Source organism: Porites lutea, chromosome 9, assembly GCF_958299795.1.
Source record: "Porites lutea chromosome 9, jaPorLute2.1, whole genome shotgun sequence".
NCBI classification, from domain to species: Eukaryota; Metazoa; Cnidaria; class Anthozoa; order Scleractinia; family Poritidae; genus Porites; species Porites lutea.
In genome coordinates, this window is record NC_133209.1 from 11,811,145 (window position 1) to 11,837,594 (window position 26,450).

A 26,450-nucleotide genomic window follows, 5' to 3' on the forward strand; every position below is an offset into this window, starting at 1 on the left:
CACACGGAAGGCCAGTCCTGTGTCTTAATATTTCGACCTCCCTCACGTTCTGTACATTTTCAAAATTGACCCCCCAAAATCAAGCCTCTTAGAAAATTGTGGTCTTGTATAATTAAAAACTTCATTTACTGTACTTGACAGCTTTGTTAGTACAGCAAAAGAAACAAAACAAGTCAGAACAATGAGAATGCTTTGTTTTTACATAGGGTGCGTAGACAAAATATACGGTCCTATACATGTAAACCCTTGTGCTCTCTTACGAAAAGTGCTCTTGTAATGTTGGTGTTCCTAAGTTGAAAAAACCGCTGGTTGATGTTGGATACAAACAGCTTCTGGCATTAGTTAACAGGGCGCAAACAATGTACATTTTTCCCACTTGCTCTGACAAAGCTCATAGCTGTGTTAAATTGACGCTGTAGTGGAGTAAGGTGTAATCCTCTGAAGGGTGGTCACCATAGATGCATAAAAGATTGCCAAGGGGAGAGCGACAGTAAAGCTGTAACTGTGGCAACAAGCCAGAATCAAGCGATGACTGTGTTGGTTATATATGAAGTCAATCATGGTAGCTGTTGTTATGCTAAACTGTGGTACAGGCCAAATCGAGGGCACGTATCACTGTAGCGAATGGGGTATGCGAACCGCTTTAAAAAAAGCCTCGATCACCTTGACAACAAGTCTGTTATAACAAACAATCTCATCGGGCACTTGTAGGATATCTTTCACTTGATAAATATGGTTCTTCATGAAACGAAATTCAGCTTTACATTCGTCATCGCACAGGTCATCTAAATCGAACGATTCGTACGCCAGTAAGGAAAGTCAGATGTTAAAAAATGTTTTGGTGCGTGGTAAAGTTTCTCTTACATTGAGCCCCGAATATCATGTCGTAAGGAATCCTACCTGCTTTCTGTCTTCTCTTCTTTGTTTCATTGTCCGTATCACAGAGTATACTTGGCAGTCTTCGGTCGCCAAAAAGAAACAACAACAGCAGCAACAACAACGAAAGCTTTGAAGTTCGCGTGCAAAGTCAAGTCGGTATCGATGGAAGAAGATTTCTTCACCGAAAGAAAACTACCAAAAAGGTTCGCAAGACCAGAAATCGAAACGGCGCAAATGCGCAGAAGCGTGTCACAATCCAATTTAATGCGACCGTATTACAAAGTATATTTGGCATTCTTCGGTCGCCAAAAAACAACGTAAGGTATCGGTATCAGTATCGGTATTGATGTACGGAGCTTAATTCAGCTTTAATCCATCGGCGTGGAAAGCACAGGTGTGCCTCTGTGTAACATTAATTGGATGGTAGATTCCAGCGGAAAAGTAAGGCGAAAGAAGCAAACTGGTTTCTCGTTTGCACAAACTAGGAAGCGAGACGCACTGACAAATGTTTGAAGCTATTGGTTCCAATTGCCTCAATGTTCTGTTTAAAAAAAATTCTGCCGCCGAAATTCATCGCAAAAATAGCGGACCATTTGCCGCTTGATGACGTTGTTGCGGACACCAACCAGACTTCTAAATATGTAGAAATATTAAGGGCACAGGAGTTATCCTGGCACATATTTTTGAAATATTGCTGCGAATCGTACCACGGGAGAAATCGCGAGACAGAAGCCAGAAGAACCATGCTGCCACTTGACTCAGTCTATCTACAAATGTGCCTGTTTAGTTTTATAAGAGGAGAGAATCATGCCAAACCTTTGAGGTTGCCGCAGCCCAAACTTCAGGACTAGTCAATCTTGTTCTCTCTTGTCAAACTATTTTTTGGGAGTGCAAGCATCCGTTTATTGATCTTAACACCAATAGTCATAACTGAACCTGCTGTAGCGAGCGCACGACTATTAGAATGCTCAAGAAACTGAACAAAGACCTTACTTGAATCATGCAGAGCTCTCTTGAGTAGGCCAAAATCGAGCAAGTGTAGGAAAGGCTCTGCGGGTAGGAGGCCAGCGAGCAAGCTCTCTGCGGAGCTCTGGGGGCGGGCGAGAAAATTGTTTGATTGTTTTGCCGTACCGCCTGTATTCATTTAGTTCCCACACGAACGTTTTTTGGAGCTGTTCACGTAGGCTTCTTTTATCGGAATATCGAGTTGCTTCTACGACCATCCATAAATGACCAGTAATTATACACTACTTTTTTTGTTTCTCAGCCACTTTTTATTGTTATGATTATTTAAAATATTTAACAATAAAATACCTTTTGGACTATTCATAGGGAAAGGCAATCGTTAAATAACAGTCCCTTTTCAGTGTAATAGACGATTTATACATCCGGATAGTTAATCACATCGTTTAGTGTGGAAGTACCACATACCTCTTAGTCCTTATGTTCGGTTCCGGTTTAAACCAACAAAACTTGTATCAGCTAAAAAACAGCTTCTTTACGTAACACAAAAAATAAGCAGGGATTCCAAGCAGGCTAGAACCACGCTTCAGCGCCGCGGAGAGCAAACACTGGATCCTTTTGTTCGCAACGAAATACGATTAAACGAAGACTTAAAAAAGACACATGAGGTGCTGCACCAGTCCTCTGAAGTAGAAGGCGAGCAGTAATAAAAAGGCATGCCGGCTTTTTAAAAATTGAAGGGCGCGATACAGAAACGTTGGGTGACTAAACGCATGCTACTACTGCAGGATGTCAGATTTAACGGATTTTAACCTGCACTGGAGGCGTGCAAGCAACATTCGCTTCTCCGTGAGAGAGATGTTTTGGCAAATTAGTAGGATAGCCTTGACCTTTCTTTAAAATCAAATATGGCGGTAAAACAATAGCTAACTCGCTCACGAACAAAATACTCCCGAACTTCAGGCTAAAAAAGTCGAAAGAGTTTTGGATCTAACTAAAAGGATTTTTTTAAAAATACTCTCTAATCTGAACTAAAATCTGAGGCAGGTACAATACTCTTCTCGGTGGTAGAGGGCTAGCAATAAAACAAAAAAAAACAAAATGTCATAAGTTAGATTTATAGCTGCATTTGAGATCCAGTAATAAAATATCTGTTTCACACTTCAACCGAGTAAGCGTCAAATATTCACAGAGGATCCAAGACGTAACTCCACGCAAGCACAGTAAAGCATTTCACGAGATCATCAATACAGTATGAGCTCCGTGTTCATAATACATAATTGGATAACAGCTATATCTTGCTCGCTGTACCTTGCTGCTTGAGTAGGGACAAGGTGTCCAGTCAGTACGTTATCACACTAGTAACACCCTTCACTCCAGCTATCGTCGTTGTTTGTTCTGCCTGGACTAAGTCCTCGAGGTGTTGGAATTCTCCTTTAAGAGAAAAAGAGAAGACACTCCAAAGCATTTACATGAATATTTCTTGAAACCTTGAAACGGGATACTTGAGTGTGATCATGGGTTCAAAAACTCATCAAAAAAATCTCCAAGACAATGCAAAGGAAATTAAAGCCCTGATAAAACGCAGCAATGTTTAAGGTTTTCTATTTTCCTTCAACAATGATGGCCAGGGTCATTCGAAAAAATACATGGATCCAGAGGAATATTTTTGAAGCCGTTCAACAAATTTTGCAGTTTGAACACACTTTCCTTTTCTTTAATTAACAAACACATGCAGAAATGGTATTTACAAAACGTTTTGTCGTCTAAGTATGGCTATTAATGGATCAAATAATACACATGTTAGCAGTAATAATATCTGATAATCTGATGATAACCCAGATCTTTTAATATAGTGCCGTTATACTGTTGAACCTCTGACCAAATCTCCACAACGACAACGGCCGAAAAATATATACAATCACCATTCTAAAGCGATCAAATTGGTGTCATGTGCAAACACTCCCGTACAACGGATAATTACCTCTTCCCCCAAGATTACCGTTGTGAGTGGAGGAAGCAGAAAGTGAGCAGTGGGGAAAAAGGCGGGAGTCAAGTCGTACCTGGGTGCAGCCAGCTGCCCAGTTCTGGGGGTGACAGATTTCCTTGAAGCAGGTGCCTGCGGTGGAGTGTTGGATTGTCTACTGTTAGGACCACTTCTACTGTAGGTTGGCGCTTGAGGAAGACTACGCCTGCGCATCTCACTATCTTCCGCTGTACGAGGTCTTGCGGGCTCCCTTCTCTTTACTTGGTTCGGTTCACGTCTTTTAACTTTCGGCAACAAACACAAAAGAGAACATGTAACTACAAAGAACTTCGTAGAGGAAGACAATTCTGAAAATAACTCACTACTGCGCTAAGAAAAGTTCCCAGTTGAACTAAATAAATCATAATATTAATACCATTTTACTCTGCAGTTTTGGCCACTGCGCCAAGTGCTGTACCGTGAATCAGCTTCTTGTTAATATGCATACACAGCACATTTACACAATGTATAGATTTAGCCAAGGCAAAAGGCGAAGCCCCCGTTAAAAACTTTTTGGCATAATTTGTCATTATGAGCGTAATTTTCATCTTCTTTCCGAAAAGAGCACTGCTAGCATAAGTGGCACTTTTTGCTGGTTTGGCATCTCAAAATTGTCATTTATTGATCATGCAGCCAATTTTCTTGGCCCGAGATCAGTGTTACAGGTGAATTTAAGTAACAAAATCAATTTTTTGTTTGCTTGTTGTCACTTTCATTACACCTCCGTTCACAGGAAGTGACCCAGGACTCTACAAGCTTGTTATTTGTTTCGGTTTGTATAATTGTCAGACAATGAATTATGCACTCTTAAAGTTTCTATTGCCATTTACTTGTTTGTTGCAGAGTAATTGAGGTGTTTTACCAAATTTAAAGCAAAAAGTAGAAGCATAATTTACAAAAAGTTAGCATAATTATTCGTGGCATAATTTGAGAAATATACGAACACTCCTAATGGCATATTATGCTACTTTTGCGAGCACAATCTATCAAACCCTAGACGGGAGGTCGGACGGACGTACGTTCACATGGCTACCAAAATTTATCGGATGGATAGATAACCAAATTTTCTTAGCTGTGGGGCGCCGCTCGCGACTACCAAAAGACGACTGGAGTATACACGCGGAAACGTAAGCACCTAAACATGATTCTTTGCAAAAGACGGACTGTTCTGGAAGGACAGGTATCTGGAATAAACCCAAATATGCAAGACTGCATCACTATACTTTATTTTCTTACTCATCATTTTGCCATCTCCGCCCGCAAATAGCAAAAGCTAGACGAGGCGGGCGAAGAGGAAAGGTTACAGCAGTCATAACAGATGTTATTGTAAAGTAACCTAAATAAACTATGTTGATAAATAAGAATTACAGAAAAACAAGCTAAAGTTACAAAATATATAGTCTTAAAGAATAACATTACAAGACAAATCTACTACTAACAGAACCTATGAATTACTAGTGCATTGAGTCAAGGCTGCAGAATTTGCCATTTTTTGTAGGAGAATGAACTCTTCAACATAATCGTCCTCTGCTTCCATTATCGAGGGCAAAAAGTCATGAAAATTTTCTCCTTTGGAGAGTTGACGAAATTCGTTAGGAATTGCATTCCAAAGTTTAGCTCCAAACCTGGAAAAAGAATCTTGATCAGCGAGAGGCTTGAATACACCACGAATGAGGCTGGAGCTATTGTGCTTTCTGCTACGTCCTGATAAGCCAAGGATATGCGACCACTCATCTCATAAGGAATAATTAAGGCCCGGGGAAGCTGAGCCAGTACAATTAAGAGTATTGCGGTATTTGAAAGTCTACATGTATTTACTCAAAAACACAAGTACCTGCTGTTACCACTGGAATATTTGCGTCAGAGTTTGGGTCATCCCGCTTCCAAGAACCTTGTGACAAATCAATATCAAACTATCAGAGGTATTTCAAACAAAGAACAAGGGCGCTGTATTTAACCATGTTACAGCGAAGGAGCAAACGCTAGTCAAAAACTATACTACACAAATGGCAAAAGAACAGATATATATTTTTTATATCCTCGATCAGGCCCCCTCCGCAATTCTGAACAACAAGTTTGTTTAGATCCACCTTCACAATTTAAACTACGTATGTATAAGATTAGTATACACAAATATCAACAAGTCTGCAGTGTTCGGTTCTTGTTTCTAACGGAGAATCTACAGCCCCGTTGAACGAGCGTTTCCAATAAAATCTTCCATTTTGACTTTGTTTTATAGTTCTTTAAAATCATACGAGCAGACTGTTGGACCTGGACCAAATGGTCTTGAACAAATCTACTGCCAATAAATTGAACTGGCGCATAGCGCTACTCTTCTGTACATCAGAGCACCACCAACTGGGTTAAAACGCCACTAAGAATAGATTTCTCCCTGCATCGAAGCCAATCATCTATCAGTAACAGTAATCTATAAACTGATTAATGTTACTTCCCACAGCTCAAACAAATCCTCAACTAGTGAATTCTTAACATAACCTCCAACTACGACCTTGACTGTGTTATTATTGCAACCAGCAACGATGGCGAAGTGATAAGAGCACTTATTGCCTCCGACCAATGTGGCCTGGGACCGTATCTCCTGGTAGTAGTTTGTTGTTGGTTCGTTTTCCTTCTTCTCAAAAGCCAATACATCGGTCCAAATATTGATATGATTAGGAGCAAACAACCATGCAATGCAAACACGAGTTCTTAAGACGTCTTAAGCGGTACTTCGAGGGTAAATGAATGACAGTTACAACTACATTCTTGGATTCCATGTGTGTGCCTATTGTGTGATAACTTACTGTTGTGGTCGTTTTGGCTGGAAGCTGGAGAGGCGCCGCGTCGTCTTGGCTGTACATACTCCTCATCGTCATTTTCAACCAAACCTGTTGTGTAATAATATTATTAACTTTCATTCTGTTCTGTAACCATTATTATTATTCATTCAAAATATTTCTCCGTTTCTGATTGGCTAAAATCCCAAGCATAATTCATTATAACCAGCTACTGTCGACCAAATTTGGAAGAATTTTGAGATATGTGAACTGATGAAGTCATGTGTGCAGGGATTATTGAACGGTTAACCGAGAAGACCTGGGGACGAGGTTGAGTTGCTTTGGTAGTGAATACAAAATGGCGAAAAATTTCATTCGTTTTACGAGGAAGAAATAGGCGAACTATTGGCTAAAAACATAGCAAGAAGAGAAAATTATTATAAGACATACAACTAACCATAACCAGTAGCCACGGGCTGTCTGGGCCTTGGAGTACCACCTCTTCTCTTCAATGGACCTGAAATGGGGAAGAAATAGCGTGGCCGAGCGGTTAGAGCATTGAACTCCATAGGCCCCGAGTACAGCTCCCGCCCTGAACACTCGCTGGATTAGTTCACGAAGACCCGTATTTAGATAGTCTTGAAATAGCTGACTGTTCCATCTTTAGCCTGCGAACAGCAGACGCATTTCAGGTCGGAGGGAGAGAAGCGAAGATCGGAAATGCGTCTGCTGTTCGCAGGCTATTCCATCTTAGGCTAGTAAGGATTCTTAACCCTGTTATGTTTCAATTGAAATTTTTATTTTTTGTAGTCACTGATCTGCTGGGCTCAACTAGCTTTTCTGCTATAAGGCAGAGTGTAAATAAAGTAATTATTACTATTTTATTTTGAAAAGAAACGACAATATTTAGCAGTAACGTCACATTCGCGAACAAAGCGCTTAAAGGGGCTATGCTGTGTACTTATAGAGTGTTTTCACTCACGTGGCCAGCATATATGCAAATTATATTGGAACAAAAGAAAGCGTTTGCATAAGAAAAGAGTTCAACTCCCGGAGGGATGGTTTGGGACACCAGCATGGCCGCCGTTTCATTGTTTTGGGACACCAATATGGCCGCCGTGACGTCATGTGAAAACACTCTATAGCAGCCACCAAATGCGTTCTCAGTAGTCAGTTACAAAGAGACTGTCTACATCTTTTTTCCACTTTAAAGTGCAGTAAAATAATTGATTACAACCTTTAACTACTAGGTCTGCATTTTCCTGGGGTACTGAAGGCACTGGGTCGAGCTTTTGTGGCCTTTCTTGAGGAACGAAGCCATTATTACTATCATATTCATCCATATAGGAAACTTCGTCTGGTGAAGGAGAAAACAGATCTTAAGCCACAGTCAATCATATACACCTCCATGTCAATAAGGTAGACACGGTACTAGGTTGCATGTCGCGTGTTGGATAATAGCTACGTTTTCAACCAGAGATAGTTTCGGTACTATCAGAACAAAAAGGTCACTGGAAAAAAGTCCTTCCACTGTCAATATATATTGACATGTTATTTTACTAAGCAGTTCCCTTTGCACTGCAAGTTTCTACGCAAATAGTTTTTGAAAAAAAAGAAGTAGGCTTGTGACAAACAAAAACAGAATATTTCTACTCCCAACAAACATAAGTCCAACACATTTTGTCTGATGCTTACCAACTGATGCTCTAAGTTGTGGTGATTCTCTTCTTTTTACGGGACCTGTAGATTTTGTTGTAAAGACATGTAATGGTCGACAAATTACCCCTCTATTCTGGAGCAAAAGGTCCGCGTTAATTCAAAACGCCACATGCGAAATTACAAAATTGCTAAGACAACGTTTCCTTTAATTACACCAGTACCAAGATGGCGTCCAGGTTTAAAGATGTTACGGATTGATGAAGGTGTTAGGGGATTAAAAGACGCTGTAGCAAAACTAAGGATCTCCGGCCTGGGATAGTAACTAACAGGTCATAGGTTGGACTGCTGTTGAGAGAACTCTAATTTTTTATTTTATTGCTAGTCCACTGCATCACTAACTAAATAAATATCATCCTCGTACGTTTACTGACCAGGCATAAAATTCACCATCACCTTTGTATCAACCCACGGAATGTAGTTCTGAAATGTTAAGACCTCTACAGTTACGTACCTCCCGCCAAACCCGGCAAACTACCCTTGTTTTTACCTTTTTTTGTGTTTTAAATTTCTTCAACTCACCTGAAGCCACTGGCTGTCCTAGCTGCGGAGTTCCACCTCGTCTCTTTAATGGACCTGAAAAGCAATGTATGCACAGGCAGGTGGAAAATTAGGAGTGCAGCCAGGGATTTCAAATAGACTGGGGATTCCTTAATAAGCTGTAGTAAGGAGTGACAAGAAATGGAAAGTCAGCTACTGTTATATGAATCACTGAACTGTATGCCTGGCTGCAACCCAACTTTGGATAGTCATGGATTCAATGTCAAGCAGTTCTAAGAAGGAAGCATTAGATTTCTGAAGTATTGTTATCACTAATCGTCTTCTCATTGGCTAGGAGCCAACAGTTAATTTTGGAAATTTTGAAATCAGCGCAACCTACAGATTAGTTAGCTGACTGCTAGCAGATTAGAGACCAATCTGTAGGTTGCATGCACAATGCATGATTTCCAAGAGCGATGTCAAAGTGCATTCTATGCAATGGTGTGTTTGTTTGTTTGTTTGTTTGTTCAAAACAATCTATAATAAAACAATTATTAGATTCGGTTTTTGTGATATTTGGAATAATCAAGGTCTCAGTAAGTGTTATTAGCCCTGTGCAGTCAAAGGCACCAAGACAAAGGCCATTCAAGGCTGATAACACTTACTTAAAACGAAAAAACGCCAAGGTGATTTCAACAAGGTTTAGAGCACTGTGGCTATGAACTCAAACATAACATGAACAAGATTGATTAGGTTTTTACTGGTTGGCATCCTTCAGTCTTGAAGGACAATGGTGTCGTGCTTTGATTTGTGATTCTCGAACATCGCCTCGCGTGGAAAGACCGATTCCGAAATGACAGTCCCTTCCGCACATTGAGCAGATGTGGTCAGATTGGGTTTTTACAGCCTTAGTTATGCAGTACATGTGTACACGAAATTCACTTGATTGAATAATATAATCAATGTTATCGGTACGTGTGAACAATGATGAAGAAATGTTCCTGACACTCTCACTGGCATTAACTAATCAGAGTAATAATTATGCCAATGCTTGTTTTCTTCTGCCACTACCTTTCACTACGAGATTAGAATCATCCAGGCTTGGGCCGGAAGCAGCAGCAGCAGCAGCAACAGGTACACGTCTCTGTAGGGGTCTTTGCATGTAATTATCATTATCACTGTCATCATCATCATTGTTTTCATTCATAAGTCCTGCACTGTGGTGTAAACCTACCAGGTAATCAAATTATTTTAAAATCAGCCATCTTCTAAACTAAACATGGATGTAAACAAACACTGTTTTACACAAAATTTAAATGGACAGAAGACAGAGTTTTAGCGAAGGTTAAATACGAAGAGTTCTCATTGCATTCAGCCAACCATTGAAGTTCCATTGGACTCAAAGTGAATTTTCAACTAACCTGTAGCTACTGGTTGTCTTTGCTGCGGAGTTCCCCCTCTTCTCTTTAAAGGACCTGCAAAGTACATTGTTATGTCACCTTATAATTTGCTAAGACCTTTGTAACATATTTCTGAAGAAAACAAAGATCAAATGCTTATGATAGCTAAACATCAATTAAAACTTCTAGCTTCTAAACAACAAAACTACCCTTAATTGGATCAGTATTTACCCCCAGAAAAATTAACAAATTTAGAAATGTCATGGGTAATTCAATAAAATATAATAATAATTAATGATAGTAATTATTAATATCATTATTATTATCATTATTATTATTATTATATACATCACTTCATGTCTTAAAGTGGCTGATGTCACTTAAACAATTTGAAATATGAGTAGGCTTGCTAGTCTAGGAGTATGGTTTTGACATTGGACACAGGAGTCAGTTAATAGTATTTTTTACACGCTGAATGGGAAAGTTAAATACCTCTTTCATTTTCAGTCTGTTAACCAATCTTTTTATTTCTTAAGGCTTAGGAAAATAAAAGCTGTGAGAGGATTGAATGGCCACAAATGCAGGGGAGCATCCTGGGTAAATGTGGACATTGACTGAAGAACATGCAAGTTGTGGGACTACTTGTAAACAAAACAGTCACAGGGTTGATGTTTCAGCAACTTTACTTGCCCGGTGCTGTGGTGTCTGTTTACTTTAGTGTAGTGTTGTGGTATTCAGAGCCTCCCAATAATTAAAAGTTTCTGAAAGTGCCTTGCTTCCTACCCAAGAAGAGCCAATGATGAGTCAATTGAATAGTGTGTTACAGCATGGAACACCACACTGAACAATAAAATATTACAATAATAAATTTATTATCAACCATTTTATGAAATGTGTTTAAAAAATCAGCAACCTTACCTTTTACTACAAGGTCTTCAAATTCTTGAGGAACAGGGACTTGTCTCTGTGGTCTTTCTTGATGGACAAACCCACTATCATCATAATAACCATCTACACTTGTAACTGCATCTGTTAAAGAGGGAATCATTTTGTAGTCACTTTGAAGTCCACTGTTTTTTGAAAATTTCATGTTCATAAACTATACAATGCAGCTGAATTTTCAACAAACATGCGACCCTGTTGATGACTGACTGTGAATTTCATGAAATACTACGTGCAAAACTTTATCACAACACATTAATTCATGTGCACATTTAAAATTAAAATAAATAAGTGTTTTTCCCTCTCACCAAATGATGCCCTTGTTTTTGGTGATGGTCCTCTCCTTTTAACTGGACCTGCCAAATAACAGATACTTGAAATGATTAATATTAAGTCACCTCACTATACACAGATACCTTTATTTACAAACTACAATATATTTTATGTAATATTAAATTTTATGAACATGTACAGGGGATGGGGAAGCTTGGGAACGTTTCTATTACAAAGTTAATGAAAAACTTGCCAGAAGGATTAACACAGTTTAACTAAAAGTCTTAGACTTCAAACTAATCCCTTCCAATCTCATAAAGATCTCATCGATTCTCACAAATAAATATTTACTATAGGAACTTGCAATTATGGCAGACACAACAAGACTATACCCAAAATTAAAACACAAACAACCACACAGAAACTGCAGAACTGCAGAAATATTCAAGTTGAATAAAAGGGCATGTCAAAGATGCACAGCATTAAAACACATGAAAAACGACACATACACCTGCAATGCCACACCCTTTCATCTTTCCAAATTATACTTTGGCTTACAAGACTAAATTAGTGGCATACTGGTTACATGTATGGCTCTAAGAGAAACTGTTGAGAGGCAGACCTAAGACCCAACATATCCCATTAAAAAATCAACACCTAAGACCTCGCCATGATAAACTCAAATACAGCTGTAAGCACTAACTAACTCACGTGTGTGCATGACAGGATTGAATTTAGATTACAAAGAAGAGAATCGCACTGTCTTTTTCAGCACCCCTGAAAATTGGCTGATAAAATAACACTAAGTAACGTAGTGGTTTAACGTATACACCACAAAAATCACTAATTAAAATACCTTTCACTACAAGACTAGAGTCATCCTGGTTCGTGGAGTGAAAATTTAAAGTAGCAGGGACACGTCTCTGAGGTCTAAGTGTGTTATTATCATCATCACTGCCATCATCACTGTCACCATTCATAATTTCTGGATTCTTGTGCAAACCTACCATGGAAAGTTTTGAAAAAAATTTTTAGCCAATCTAGGTTTTATCCATACAGTGGGACCTCGATATAATGAAGGGCCAAGGGACTGGCAAAATTTGTTTGCTATAACCAGGTTTCGTTATAGTGAAGCTCTCGTGCACGAAGCGCGCGCGTCGGAGCACTATGGGTAAAAAAATGTGGTAAACTACCCATCTGAGAAAATTTGGTAATCACGTGACCGTACACCGACCAATCGACCACCAGATCGTCTGTACCACAGGCATACGAACGTATAATAATTCCATTAGCAGGTGCGGCAACCCAAATGCAACTCAAGGTTTATTTGTAAGGAAATCGCATGGCCGCCTGGACTTTTAGGAAGAAAAAACAACAAGAAAATCGTGTCTTTTTCAACGTTATTTTTGATGTTTACACTCATGTAGATAACAGAGAGAGCGCTAGAGCACAGGGTCCAGAGGAGTTTTGTGTGAATAAATGAATTACTTATTTAAAGTGTCACCTTGGAAAATGTCTATACCTGTCACTTAGCACGATTAATTAGCCCAATGGGATCTTTGTGAATCTACTGTAAACGATTTCTTCGCTTCTTATCTGACCCAGATCAACTTTGTTGTTCGCCATTTCGAAAATCAATAACCACATGTACAAGCCATATCCTCGCTGGCGCACGGCACGTCACCAGAAGGGTGACCGAGGCACAAAGTGCCAAGTAAAAAAAAGGACAAGAATTTCCGTATTTTATACTGTAAGCCGATCTTGCCAGCCCTCAGTCTCTTGGTTTGTGGTCTATAGAATGTGTAATGAAAATGTAACACGATCAAAATAACCCATTTATTCAGAGGTTTCGACGGGTTTTGATGTTCTAACAACAAACACATCTCCTCTGGACCCTGTGCTAGAGCGAGTGATTGACTACAAAAGAGACGAATAATTTTGTAGGAAGAAAAACATGAAAATTGAAAAAAATTCATTAATAACAATCAAAAATTACTGATAAATAAGATTAATGTATCTTTAATGAGTATCATAAATAAATTACACACACTCGGTGTTAATAACACACTAGAGTGTTCTGTAACAATTTTGGACCTCAAGCATCAAAAATGCTTAGAATTTCTGTGACCATCAGGAAAGATGTGACAGCAAGGTTCCTTGGAGCTGTTCCAAGCTCTAAGGGGTGGGCTGGGCCACTTAAGTAATTATTTTTATCACGCAACCCAGTTAAAATATTTTCGATAAAAGCAAGATAAAAGTAACAGGCAGCAAAGGCTTAAACTTAACAAGTGCAGTTTTCAATTTACATTCAAAAACTCATTAATAATTCATGAGTTCAAAACCCAATCACCTCCGCTAAAATCCATCACATGCTCGTGCTTTAAACCCCGGTAAAGCACCGTCAAACTTAAAACACTTCATCCTCAAAAGTATTCTTTATATAAAAGATACTAATAAGGATGACATTTTATACTATTGCACGTGACCTATGAATATTAATGATCAGCACAGCAACTGACACAACAAATGGTGGTTGAATATTTAAATATTCTTTCAAAATAACACACACAGTAAATTTACTGTTGCAAAAGATTAAACCTTGTTCTTTCACCAATTTTATCAGCCAAAAGTTCAGTGACACGGCGGTAATATTGGCTATGGCAGCGTCCAAGCATTGCATTAAAGACTTGCCAGTTGGGAATAGGCAAGGCTCGAGTACTGGATTTTACCTACCATTCGGCCATTCCAGAAAAATTTTTTCAAAGAAATATACTTTTTCAGAGGAATAGCTGACTTTGGGTACCATTTTCAATTAACTTCCTCTCTTCCTCAGCATTTTTAGGCTTCCGAAAAGTTTTGGAACAAGATGCTATGTCCTCTTCGGTTAGTGTCGTTCGTAGACTGGAAAATTTCTAAACACGTGTGAGATTTGATTTTCTTACATAATAATTTCATACGAAATGTTTTTTTCATATGCTAATTCACAACATTCAGCAAGATACCTGTAAGATGAAAATTTGTTTGTTTTAACTCTACTCTTTAGACTTTTAATTTAAATGTAAAACATAGAGAAATCTGGTCACCAAAGTGGCAACTAAACCAGTACTTTTGGTCGCCAAGGAGAAAATAATAGTTGTATTGGTGACCGTATCAATCACAATTTCGAGTTCTGATAATATTATTAAAGTAATTATTAAACCTAAGTGCCGAGTAGCCAGCAAATATAGCATTGGAAGCAGCAAAATTGCCCTCTGCCAGTTTATTTTGACTGGGCTGATCAACATCTCTCTAAAGTGTTCATGTACCACCACTGGTACTCTGTTAGAAGGGTGTTGGAGTGAACAGCTTAGTAGAGTAAGATGTTATAAAAAATTGGAAAATACTGTGCAATGCAAAAGTTCGATAATTTTTACAAAGTTTATCAAAATGTGCTTTGAAAGGGCATGAAAAAACCAGACGTTTCGAGGGTGCTCCCCCTTCCTTAGTGGTTTAAAGTAGGGTCTTACCCTCCATGTCAGATCAGAAGCACCTTAAGTGCCACATACTCTAAGAATGGAAATTGACGATGATGATGGTGAGCCTTGAATAAAACAAATTTAGAACCATTCCTCGGCAGGGAATTTCCCGGGCTATGAATAAATTTTTTATTTACATTTAGCCTAATGATGGAAAATATCTCATTACTTGTTGCTGGCTTGGATGGGCCTCCTCTTCTCCTTAATGGACCTGTCAAAAAAAGGAAAACAATAACATTATGAAAACATCAGTTAATGAAAAATATGAAAATGGCATCAGCAAAATGCAATCAACAGTCACATATGAATCTCTTCATTCATTCAAGACATCCATTCATTCATTCATTTTCATTGGTTTATTCAGATTTACAGTTTTATTTTCTCACTGCCCACAAATAGCAGAGGCTAGTCTAGGTGGCAAGTGTCTATATAAAACAAAATACACACTCCAAATGGTGTTAAATATATATTGTCAACAAAAGTTATTTAAGCTTATATAATTTGTACAAAAGGTAAAAAACAGAAAAAAAGTTATGTTAAAAACAATGCTGACATTAACTGGAATACAGAATATAAATGAGAAGCTTACAAGTGAATGACTACAATAAAACCCCACACATAAGAACCTAAATTTTTCCATGTCAGCCTGAACAGGTTCTTTATACATAGATGGTGCTTAACTTGAAATCACGCTATCCAGGTTCTTAAATAGGTTCTTTATTATTTGGTAAGAAAAAAGTACTTGTATTGGTGGGCATGGCCTTTTTTACTAAATTATTCACACATTTTTCATGCTAGTTACATGGAATATAGTAGAGTACAAACATTAAAGGCATATAAATCTTACAAAATAGTGCTAAGTTATGAACATGTTATTGTTTTCTATGTTGTACTTTGGAAATTAAGAACCGACTTTGAAATTTCAGCCTGAAATGGTTCTTACGTGAGGGTGATTAAAATAAAAATTTCAGCCTGACAGGTTCTTAAATTTTAGGTTCTTATACGTGGGGTTTTACTGTATTCAGAATATAAAGTTCTTAGGGGTACAGTATATCTGAAGCAGTATCCCAATAATTAAAGCATATAGCTAGGCCATTCAATGATCCATCTAGCTGCATGCATCCCACCCCTAAGATGCAGAATGTCTTAAAATATGCACAAATCATGCCTCATACACCTCCTTTTGGATGCAAAACGTCTTCTCTGTCCGTTATGAGCAGGATCCATGCATCATATTATTCTTTCATCCAGCTGAAGGCCTGGCTGCTATTTATAAATTAACATGCTTCACCTCAAATGGATTATTGTTCAAGATCCAAGATTGTCACAAATTTGTGCAAGACTGTTGACCCTCTGAGTACCACAACTAGGGTGTTCATTACATTGGAGATCGGAGAATTCTCCATTTACTATGCAGAATTTTCCGCCTAACGTTTGCTAGCTTATGACTATTTTTAATGCAGATGTGGAGCCTCAATCAAAATATTCTCCAGTAACATTACACCTTTCTCCAGCTGCTGCTAGGATTATTAATTAAAACCCTGCACAATAGTTCAAAGCGAAGGCCAAAAATTTTGAAATGAAACAAAATTAATGGCTTAAAGAGTGTTCCTAGATGACAATGGATTCTTAGCATGGTTTTATGAAACGTTATAATAAAAATAGGTTGTGCATGGTTTGGTATAGAAGCAGTCCTCTGAAAATGTTGGTGAAAGTCGTGGAAAAAAAATTAAAGAAACACCTGTAGCGTGAAGTCTTGTGATTGTTCTGTGATGTGGGACAACCAGCTCATGTTGCTAGGTATTAAGTAATTTTTACATGCTACACGTGTACTTGCCCATGCATGCAAAATGCCCATATATACTTGTCAAATTTTGTTGGACTCTGCCCCGAGACTTTGGGATTTCCCTTGAAGGTTCAAGTTAACATGCTACTACATGTACATCAGGATTCACCTATATATATGCTGTATTTTAGAAAAACCGTCTCTGTCTGAATCATATCTCAAAAAGTTAATTAACCACCTTTCACAACCAGATCTGAATCATCCTGGCTGACAGCTGTGGGAGAAGGAACATGCCTTTGCTGTTTCAGTTCACTATCATCACCTTGGATGTTGTCAGTCATTTGCATTGATGTCTTCCTATGTGAACCTACGTGATTTAAATATCATTGATTTATTTTAAGGATATCAAAAACTACATTTACTATAATAATGTTATGTTAATGCTGCCTTATAATAATGATTTAATTTGTGGAACCTAAAAAAATGTCAATAACAAAAATAAACTGTTAGTTTGATGAAGCACTAAGAATACACAAATATAGAAAAAACTGGGAAAATTGAGATTTTTCCTATGGGCAGCTCTCAACCACCATACTACAAAGGGAGGCTTAAGCCAGTTCAGGAATTCAAAGCAGGCATTTGTCCTGGTGTTAAACTCGGAGCCACCACTACTTACCATTGTTGCAGTTTGGCATATAACAGTCTGTGGTAAGATGGTTGATAATTATATATCGAGTCACAAGTTACACTTGTGATTGGGCAATTCCAGAAAATATCCATACCCAACCACGGACGGCTTCCATGTTTTATCCCCCCGTTGCCTTCGGAAATTCCAAAATGTGTTACCCCCCCATGCCCTCAGAATTCCATAATCGTGAACCCCCCCTCCCCTTCAGAATTTCCGTTTTTTTGGAAGTACATTTTCGACTTAGCAACGCCTATATGAACAAACGAACATGAATTTATGCCTCCTCAAGGCTGTGATCTAGCGGCGCCAGGCGACAAGCTTTACTCTAACCTAACGCTAGTAGCCAGGCTGTGCAAACTCCTTTTTACGTCCGAATTTGGCTATAAAAATAAACACCACTAACGGCAATTTTACTCCTCTTTGTTTTCTTGTGCTGTTTTGACGTTTACAAAGCAAAATAGCTCAAATTCAGACTGTTAAAATCTTTCGGCGGTCAAATATACCGTCGAGTCGTGTTGCGTCCTTTTATACGTCATGTAGTGTGCACGAAAAGTGTTCTACTCTGACAGGCGTTCCTTGGAAGCCAGGGACTGGTGCGAGTTTTTTTACTGTTCATCGGACGGGAGTAACAAGAAACTTGCAAGCAGTAAGATACATATTCAGTTTTTTTTTTTCATGTGACAAGAAATTCATCAAGGTTAATGTGAAACCCATGTTTTACTGTTCACTTCTATAAGTTATGAGCGTGAACACGTGTCTGATCTATCGATGCTTGTCTTCTGCTTCCGCGGTCATACGTTCGTGGTTTATTTACGAACTACAAAAGTCCACAACAATAGCGTTTTCAAGGAACTCACTCTACACTTTCTACTCCAGAAATCCCACCTGTGGAATTCCCCCATGCCTTCGGATTTCCAATCATAAATACCCCCCATGCCCTCAGAATTCCATAATCGTGAACCCCCCCTCCCCTTCGGAAATCCTAAAAGCCGTCCGTGGTATGGTATGGATATTTTCTGGAATCGCCCATTTCCAATAAAAAAACTTCTTTCTAAAACTTTCTCCAAATGTTTGGAGCAGTTAACAATTCAAAGGATCAGAAAATATTTTAATCTGTTGACGTTGCATCATATCAAGCAACAGAGCAAAGAAAACAAGCAAGATGTTGTGGTTACTTATTAGAGTTAATTTATTACAACAATACCATATTCGGAATAACTGGGAACAATAAAATCACCTAGCCCTTATATAGATCATTTGCACTTAGAGGTCATGTGACATCATTTTCATGAAAATAAAAGTTATATGATTTTACCTTCCAAAAACGATTAGTGGGTCTTATTTTTAAACAAAATAATAGTGATTTGGTTTTCAAAACCCACACCATTTTCTTAAAATGAGTAAGTTCGTAGCTGGTCACATGACCAAAAGGTGATTTTTAAAATTATGAATTACCTCTTTCTGAACACAAATTTTGCACTTAAACTTCACGGAAAATATTGAAAAGATGATGTACATAAATACATACATACATACATATATACACAAATGACTTATTTTGGTAATGCAGGTCAGTAGCGGCAACTTATAAAGCTGATGCAAAACTATTTCTCCCTAACTCTGTATTCTTTCCTTTTACCTCAAGTAATAAACCCTCATGCTTAGATTAAACAAAAGTGAAAAATGTTATCAATCTGCCGTTGAGCCATTGCTTCACCTTTATAAAGACTTCAACAGCTTAGTCTATGTTTGTATACGTATCCATAGTAGATGACTTGCCGCTTGACATAAGTCCATCACTTCACTGTCCAAAACATTCTGCATGTGGGACTTTATGAACGACTCTTCCTACTTTTATGTGTAATTTCTCAATTTCGGACAACATTGCAACTGAACAATTACCCCAAACAGAGATGCAATAAGTTATTTGATGTGGAATCACTATTTCCCAGCACTAATTCCTCCTTCTTTCACATCTCTCAATCCCTTTGAGAAATTTTTCAGACTGTTGCAACCCCATTTCTATGTGAATTCTGGGTTCAACTTTGTGCTTTCGGTTATATATATATAGAAAATGCAGTCACGCAAAACAAGCCATGCATACGAAATCAATTAGCCTCTGAATGAGTAAAGAAAATTTTCAAAAGGAGTAGAGTAGAATTACATTATACAGATTATATTATATAACCAAAGCTTTATTATTGTCATAGATGTGAAATAAATATTTCCCGGATAACGTATGCAGCCAATTCATCAATTTTGCACAGCAAAGAAAAAACTGGCCAGATACTGGGCACCTGACATCAGTGAATACTTCTGGCCCCGTTATCCCAAACAGATTGAATTTCAGGAAGAATTAATGATTTTTCTGACAACCTGGCCTTTAAGTAACTTCACTTTAAATAGAAAACAGTTTCTTTGAAAATATCACATATTACCAACCCTTATTTGAACACCACGCCCACTAGTTTCACTGCGCCATAAACAGCATAAATATTAGCCAAGAAAAGTTTACTTACCTGCCTTCTGCGACTGTTTCTCAAGCCGTAAACCCGCCAAAAATTGCATTTTAAAGGTGAAATCTTCATCTTCAATTCGAAATACTTTGTTTACGGAAAACTTAAAGGGGGCACTGCAAAAATTGAGTTTTTGTTTTAAGTGGCTGGAAACTGGTACTGGCCGGATAGTGGGCAACATGCTGTACTAATGTTTTTAAAGAAAGGACACAGCTCAGACTTGATTAATTACAATTATTATTATTATTATTATTATTATTATTATTATTATTATTATTATTATTATTATTATTATTATTATTATTATTATTATGTAAAATTTAGCACAGGGATTTTCCCTGGGGAGAAACATCCAGTCAAGTCTCATCCCGAGACCTCAGACTTCCAGCACCTTTCTGAGGATTATTATTATTATTATTATTATTATTATTATTATTATTATTATTTAATGTATAAAGTCTGCCGCACACACTTACTTTCATCAGTTCTTGAATGATCTGGATGACGATGATGATGGTGCTGACTTTCACTGGGAGGGGAGCCTGACAGTGCCTCTACAAAAAACAACCAGGGAAAAGAATTAAAGAAAAGAAAGCCAGCACTGCAGTACACAGGTTGCAGATGCATACCTTTTATTGAGCATTAAGTTAAATAGAAAGAAAGCAATCCTTCTTTTGTTACTGTAATAGTGCTCTGTACCTGTAAAACAATTAAACATAAGATGGCAAATTGTCCTTAAAGCAAACTGTCCTTGAAAATTTTAAACATCCAAATAATTTGGATATAATATTATACACTTAATGTCAGATCCCGAGGGAAACAGTTAGTTTTGTTTTCCCAAGAGTCCTGATGTTTCCCGAGACGAAGTCGAGGGAAACATCAGGACTCGAGGGAAAACAAAACTAACTGGTTTCCCGAGGGACCTGACATTAAGTGTTTTGTTATATTTCTACACTTTCACTTCAACAGCAACAAAAGAATAACCGGAGCGAACCAAAACAGTCGACTCGGTACTTATAACAACACAAATTTAATTCTCAAAACCACTGAATGAATGATTTACAAACAAAAGTACTTTCCTCATATTATCTGCATCTTTTTCCTCCACTAGCTGCTGTTTTTCTTCTGGGAACTTCTGGGATAACTTTAAAAATCGTTGCTTTTTAGCTTGAGGCTTCGTTTTTGTGTTGTTGTGTTCATTCACGAAAAAGAAAACTGGCTGGACCTGGCGGTGTTTTTCCCGCCTTCTGTCACACCACTTTCCACCATGCTTTGATCACGTGCTGCAATGTATCCCGAGCGGGATACATTGTTTAATGTATCACGATCGGGATACATTTGATTTTAGTCAAGGCCACGTGACCAAGAATCAACCAATGGCAGTCCCTGTTTAGTTGAGTGAAAGTCTAGGAATATAACAATACATTTTGTCTTCTGATATAATGGTTATCTGATTTCTTATTTATTGTCCTCTCTTTTCTCACCAAGGTATGAAAAATTAATGTAATCTGGTCAAATTATTTTACAGTATAACCGTCCCACACCTTTTTTTCTTTAATTATCTTCCCTAACTGGTGCTGACTAGTTTTAATGCCCACCTTCTTGTGCTGCAATTGACTCCAGTTTGGCCAGAAGTGAACCCCTCACTTTATTCAGTTCAGGTATATCCAAGCTGTCTTTTAGGTATCTATAAGGGCTGATCCTTTTCTGTTCAGCAGATGGCGGATGACTTGGGGACACATACAACCTGTTTTAGTTAAAAACAATCATGTAACCTCTTCTATGAATGATGATAACAAAGTGACCACAATATTACCAGAGATGCCAACCTCTACCTGGAAATCTAAAATATGGAGACTCTCTCTTTTGCACTAACCCCCTCCGAATGTCAATGCAATGGAGTCTTACATAAAGTACATACTATCAAAATTCACTTTCATCATTGTAATGATGAAATAAACTTTGTCACAGACTAAATACATGCAAAACTGTTCCAGAAACCGTACTTGTAATAAACAAGTAGTTCGAATTTTGAGAAAAAAAAATGGGCAAAATTTCAAACTAAAGCACAGAGAAGCTCAGAAGTCCATTTGATGTGAGAGATTTGGTGACCCATACGGGAAAGCAGGAGATCAGTGCCGTATCCGGGAGACTTTGGAAGAGTTGGCCTATATGTATTACTCCCCTGGGTACCAGAGACTTTTCTTGTGCCATTTCCAGTCTCTGTCGACTCTTTATCAATACTACAGGAGGGAGGCCACGTTTCTCAACGAAATTATCTTTAACTTTACATCATCAACAGTGATTGCATACAATAATATAATATTACAATGGTAGTATTAAGTTGTAAATGTACACTACCAATAATTAAAACCTAAGTGTTAAACTTTACATTGTAAACAAAATTAATAGTTTGAACCAAAGATTCACGTCACGAGCATGTTGAATAAGATTGCCTCAGGGAGCATAGCCCCGAATAAGATATAATAGCCAGAGAAAACAGCCACCATTTCGCAATGCCACCACTGTTTTCCCTATGAAATGTTGTCTGACAAACAAGCCCAGAAATTCCATACTTATTATAATACTTTATACCCAAATATAGTCGTGAGCGAAGTAAGGAGTACGAGGCCTAGCTTTTAGCACTCTAACACCTGTGGTGCAAAGAGCCATGTTTTGGGGTTTGAGACAATATCAATAGTACATCAGTCACTCAGTGAAAGTTTAATTTATCCAACTTTAATGTACATAGACATTTTTTTTTCCATTTTCCTATCAATTACTGCTGGGTTCAGCTAATGATGGCTGTTATAAGGGAAATGAAAGCCATTTGATGCAGCCACACAGCCACCCTTCTTCTTCTTTTTGGGCCTACTAGCCTGTGTACAAACGCCCCCTCCCCTAAAAAAAAAATGTAACAGAAAACGATGTCCTCTGACAAATGCAAGCTGATGCATTAAAAATTTATGCTTGTAATTGTACCAGTCATCCTATCAATCTTTGGAGACCAGTGAGTTCAGTTGTGACAGAAAAAAAAGGATCACAAAGTCCTGACTGAGTCATTTAGTTATAACAGGGCCAACATAGTCATCATCATCCACCAGTTTGACTGGATAGAATGTACTTGCTGGTACATCTGTGGGTCTACATCTTTGAGGAAATGTCCCTCATGTTCCTTTTGGATGAATGCTACTTTTATGTTAGAACTTTCACTTTCCTTGTGATGAGCATCACCCATAATGAGCCAGTGGTGACCCAGGGGGTCCTCTTCTTAGAAGCGATCCGAACACATCTACATTTTTGAGAAGAATTCATTGCATGTATTTATAATATATGATATGCATAGTTTCATCTTGTCATGAAAAGTTCTCATACTCTGAGTAGTGTAGTACAAAGAGATCAAACTAAATTCTACAACTGTCATCCAAAAAGGTGATTATTAGTCAGTTGCAAGAGGTGGTCATTAACAAGAGGTTCCAAGTGTATTAATTTGACTGAGAAAATTTTGGTCTTTTCGCCAATAAATAATTGCGAGGTAGCCACTGAGGTAGCCACTGACATCAAAGGTGGTCGCACATGCATTGGAGGTTAGTTTAACAGCATTTCAGGATTGTCTTTTACTGAAAAATTCCGAGTTGTTTCCCGTCATACAATCCTGCCAATGATTGACGCCAGCTGTCAAAGATCTGCCTGTTCTAGTGCTTTGGTGCTAAGCAACCCGTACAACGGGTTTGGAAGCATTGACAATCCAGGAAACTTGATGGTAACACCTTTTATATTTAGATAACTGCAGTTAGTAGGTAGCTTCAGGGTTTGTGAAACAGTTGAAACATCTGTAAACTTCTAAGTTCCCTTTCACACATTACAAAACCCAGCTGAAATCCAACATAGTTGGTGTTGCTCAGTGTATTCCCTGCCTGCGAGTCAGGGGCTGGGAACGTTGAGGTGGCGTACGTATTCTGGGTAAGCCTTGTCAAAGAGAGAGTTTCTGATTTTAAGTCTATGCAGTGGAGCTTAGGTGTAAATACGCTTGAGTTGTAGGGCTAGTTGGTCACCAAGACCACCAGCATCATCTGTTGTCCAGTTGAATGTGCTTCACAGCTGTCTGCAGATTCTCCAGGAACGTTTTGAGTATAAGGCAAGCGTATGTTGTTATAGGCTTGATTTCCGCCGTCCCCCGGGTTCGGTCGAGTGCGGGCTCATTTTCCTGAACAGCAGCTGGTAATCGAGCCTAATGTTGTTATCATCTTCAACCTACCATTATTGGTGTCTGTCATAATACACTGTAAGTGGCTTGGTCGAACCCTCTTCACAGTAGACTACAGATGGTTGCCAGGAAACGGACGGACTTACACAGATATTGACATAATGTGTACTGGCTATAAGCCAGTAAGCACAAAAAAATGTAACAGGTTATTACAGTCAAACTGAGACAACTGTGAACACCAGAAACAGGGTTTGTACTCTTTCAAGTTCTTCAAATTCCATGACTTTCCATGACCTTTTCTAGTTTTCCATGACCTTAGGTTTAGCTGTCATGTTCAAAAATTTTCAAAACTTTACTTGTTTTAGCATATTTTTGGACAGGGTTCGAAAATACGCCAAATTTAGCGTATTTTACAGCAAAATTGTTCAGATGACTCCACAGAGGTTACGAAGGGAGTCACTTTGACTCCAGACATTTTCAGTAACAAACAGGGAGCCTGACTTCCACTCCAGAAATTTTTGGTAACAAACACAATTTTGTCCTTACCTTTTTCACAACAAATACAATTTGCGTTAATTTCAAACATTGTAAACCTTAATTAAATCGTCAAAATTAAAGAATTATACTGCACGACAAAACAGGAAGAGGGTAAATTACAATCAAAGTTTACTTGATAGCTGCCATCATGGATTTGAGCTTTCCAGGCCAGCGGACCGCCACAGCTACTTCATGTATCCCTCAAGACAGTGTATACATGCCAGGACCACGTGTTGGAAAGTCTAAAAGTGGCTTTTTTCGTTGTGATACTTGAATCCAAATATTCCAAAATGACTCCAAAATTTGTGAAGCAGAAGTCATAGTGACTCCACTCATCAATAAAATTTGCAAACCCCGTTTTGACCTTAAACAGTTCAACAAAAACAAACTCTGGTATCCACTAAAATGCATGTCATTCGCGCTGTTTAATTACTCCTCTTTGTCTTACATTATCCTTGCCTTGTCAACTGCAGCAACTAATCTACCAAACAAAACTTTAATTTTCCATGACTTTCAAGGACAGAAAATTAAATTCCATGACTTTCCAGGCCTTGAAAACGAAATTCTTGCATTCCATGACTTTCCAGGTTTTCCATGACCTGTACGAACCCTGCAGAAATATTTCTGGAATGTTATTGTGTTGCAAGAAAAAACCAATCAGGTGTGAGAAAACTAATCTGCAAGTGGCAACAGTAATATTACAGTGTAGTTTGTGGTTTTGTGGCCAGTTCGTGTGTCGTGACTTTTGCTGCAATTGGACATAACACAATAAACATTCCTGAGATATTTCAAGTGTTCATGGTTTTCCCAGTTGCACTGTAAGCGATTAAGAGAACTGTGGGAAAGAAATAATAATGGTTTCCTAGACTGTATGACCAAACACAATTAGTGCATAAAATTCGCTCATTGTATCAGGGCCCTTTAATACAGCAATTTTGTATCTTGACATACAGTCTAGGAAAACACTGTTATTTCATTCTGACATTTATGTTAAGCTGAGCGCCGCAATGACATTTCCGGTGAGGACTATTAAGCAAATAATTATATTTAACAAATTAACACAATTGCAATGAAAAACTGAAAGAACTACAGGAGGATTTTGAGCCAACAAATTTAAACATAATCTTATGTAAGAAGGCAAAAAGTTGTTGTGTTTCATAAAATATTCAGTAATAAAAGAACATGCTCCTTTTTCAGGGTCTTGCTCTTCAAGGCTTTAGTGAATTACATTAATTCATGGTCGTAATTTTGTTTCCTTTAATCAACCTTCTGATGACTTAAGCTATTATTGAGTGCTCTGTTTCTCGTAAGCTTATATTTCCTGCCGAGTTAAACATTTTATGGCTGGCGCTCTTCAGTGTTCGCGGCAAATCAGCTGATAAATATAAAAAGATTTCCTAGGACAATAAAAAACATAAGAAACAATCTATTTACCATGTATCGTCATCTTCTTCTACCGCTGCATTTAAATCCAATAGAGGAACATCATCCAAATTTAATTTGACTTTAACCATAGTGGCCTCATCACCCATAACTCGGTTGTTTGGAGTCCGCCGGTTCAACGAATAATCGCTGCTTTTCAGCTGGGCATTTTGTTCTTCGAGCCTCTTAACCATCTCCTGCAGTCGCTTGATATCTGAGCCAGCAGATTTTCGCAGTTCAGAGTTCATATTACAGTCGTGACGTGGAAAAGAGATTGAGTCCAAAAATTCGAAATTCGATGACATCCATATCCTCCCAATATC

The 26,450-nt window shown here is 38.2% G+C and overlaps 1 protein-coding gene across 2 annotated transcripts; it reads right to left on the reverse strand.

Annotated features, from left to right (window-relative positions):
• Nucleotides 1-2,136: 2,136 nt before the first annotated feature.
• On the reverse strand, nucleotides 2,137-26,450 carry LOC140947503 (uncharacterized). 2 transcript variants are annotated; one of them, XM_073396619.1, is made up of 18 exons: nucleotides 26,140-26,450; nucleotides 21,560-21,708; nucleotides 20,438-20,515; nucleotides 16,996-17,124; nucleotides 15,141-15,182; nucleotides 12,313-12,459; nucleotides 11,492-11,539; nucleotides 11,160-11,270; nucleotides 10,263-10,316; nucleotides 9,913-10,071; nucleotides 8,884-8,937; nucleotides 8,341-8,385; nucleotides 7,883-8,002; nucleotides 7,103-7,162; nucleotides 6,673-6,756; nucleotides 5,703-5,759; nucleotides 3,906-4,113; nucleotides 2,137-3,276 (listed from the first exon to the last, which is right to left on the reverse strand). In XM_073396619.1, the coding sequence occupies exons 1-18, from the start codon at nucleotides 26,430-26,432 to the stop codon at nucleotides 3,201-3,203; spliced, it is 1,914 nt and encodes a 637-aa protein (XP_073252720.1). In that variant the 5' UTR covers nucleotides 26,433-26,450; the 3' UTR covers nucleotides 2,137-3,200. The 2 variants fall into 2 exon arrangements, with proteins under 2 accessions (XP_073252720.1, XP_073252721.1); XM_073396620.1 differs by lacking the exon at nucleotides 8,341-8,385.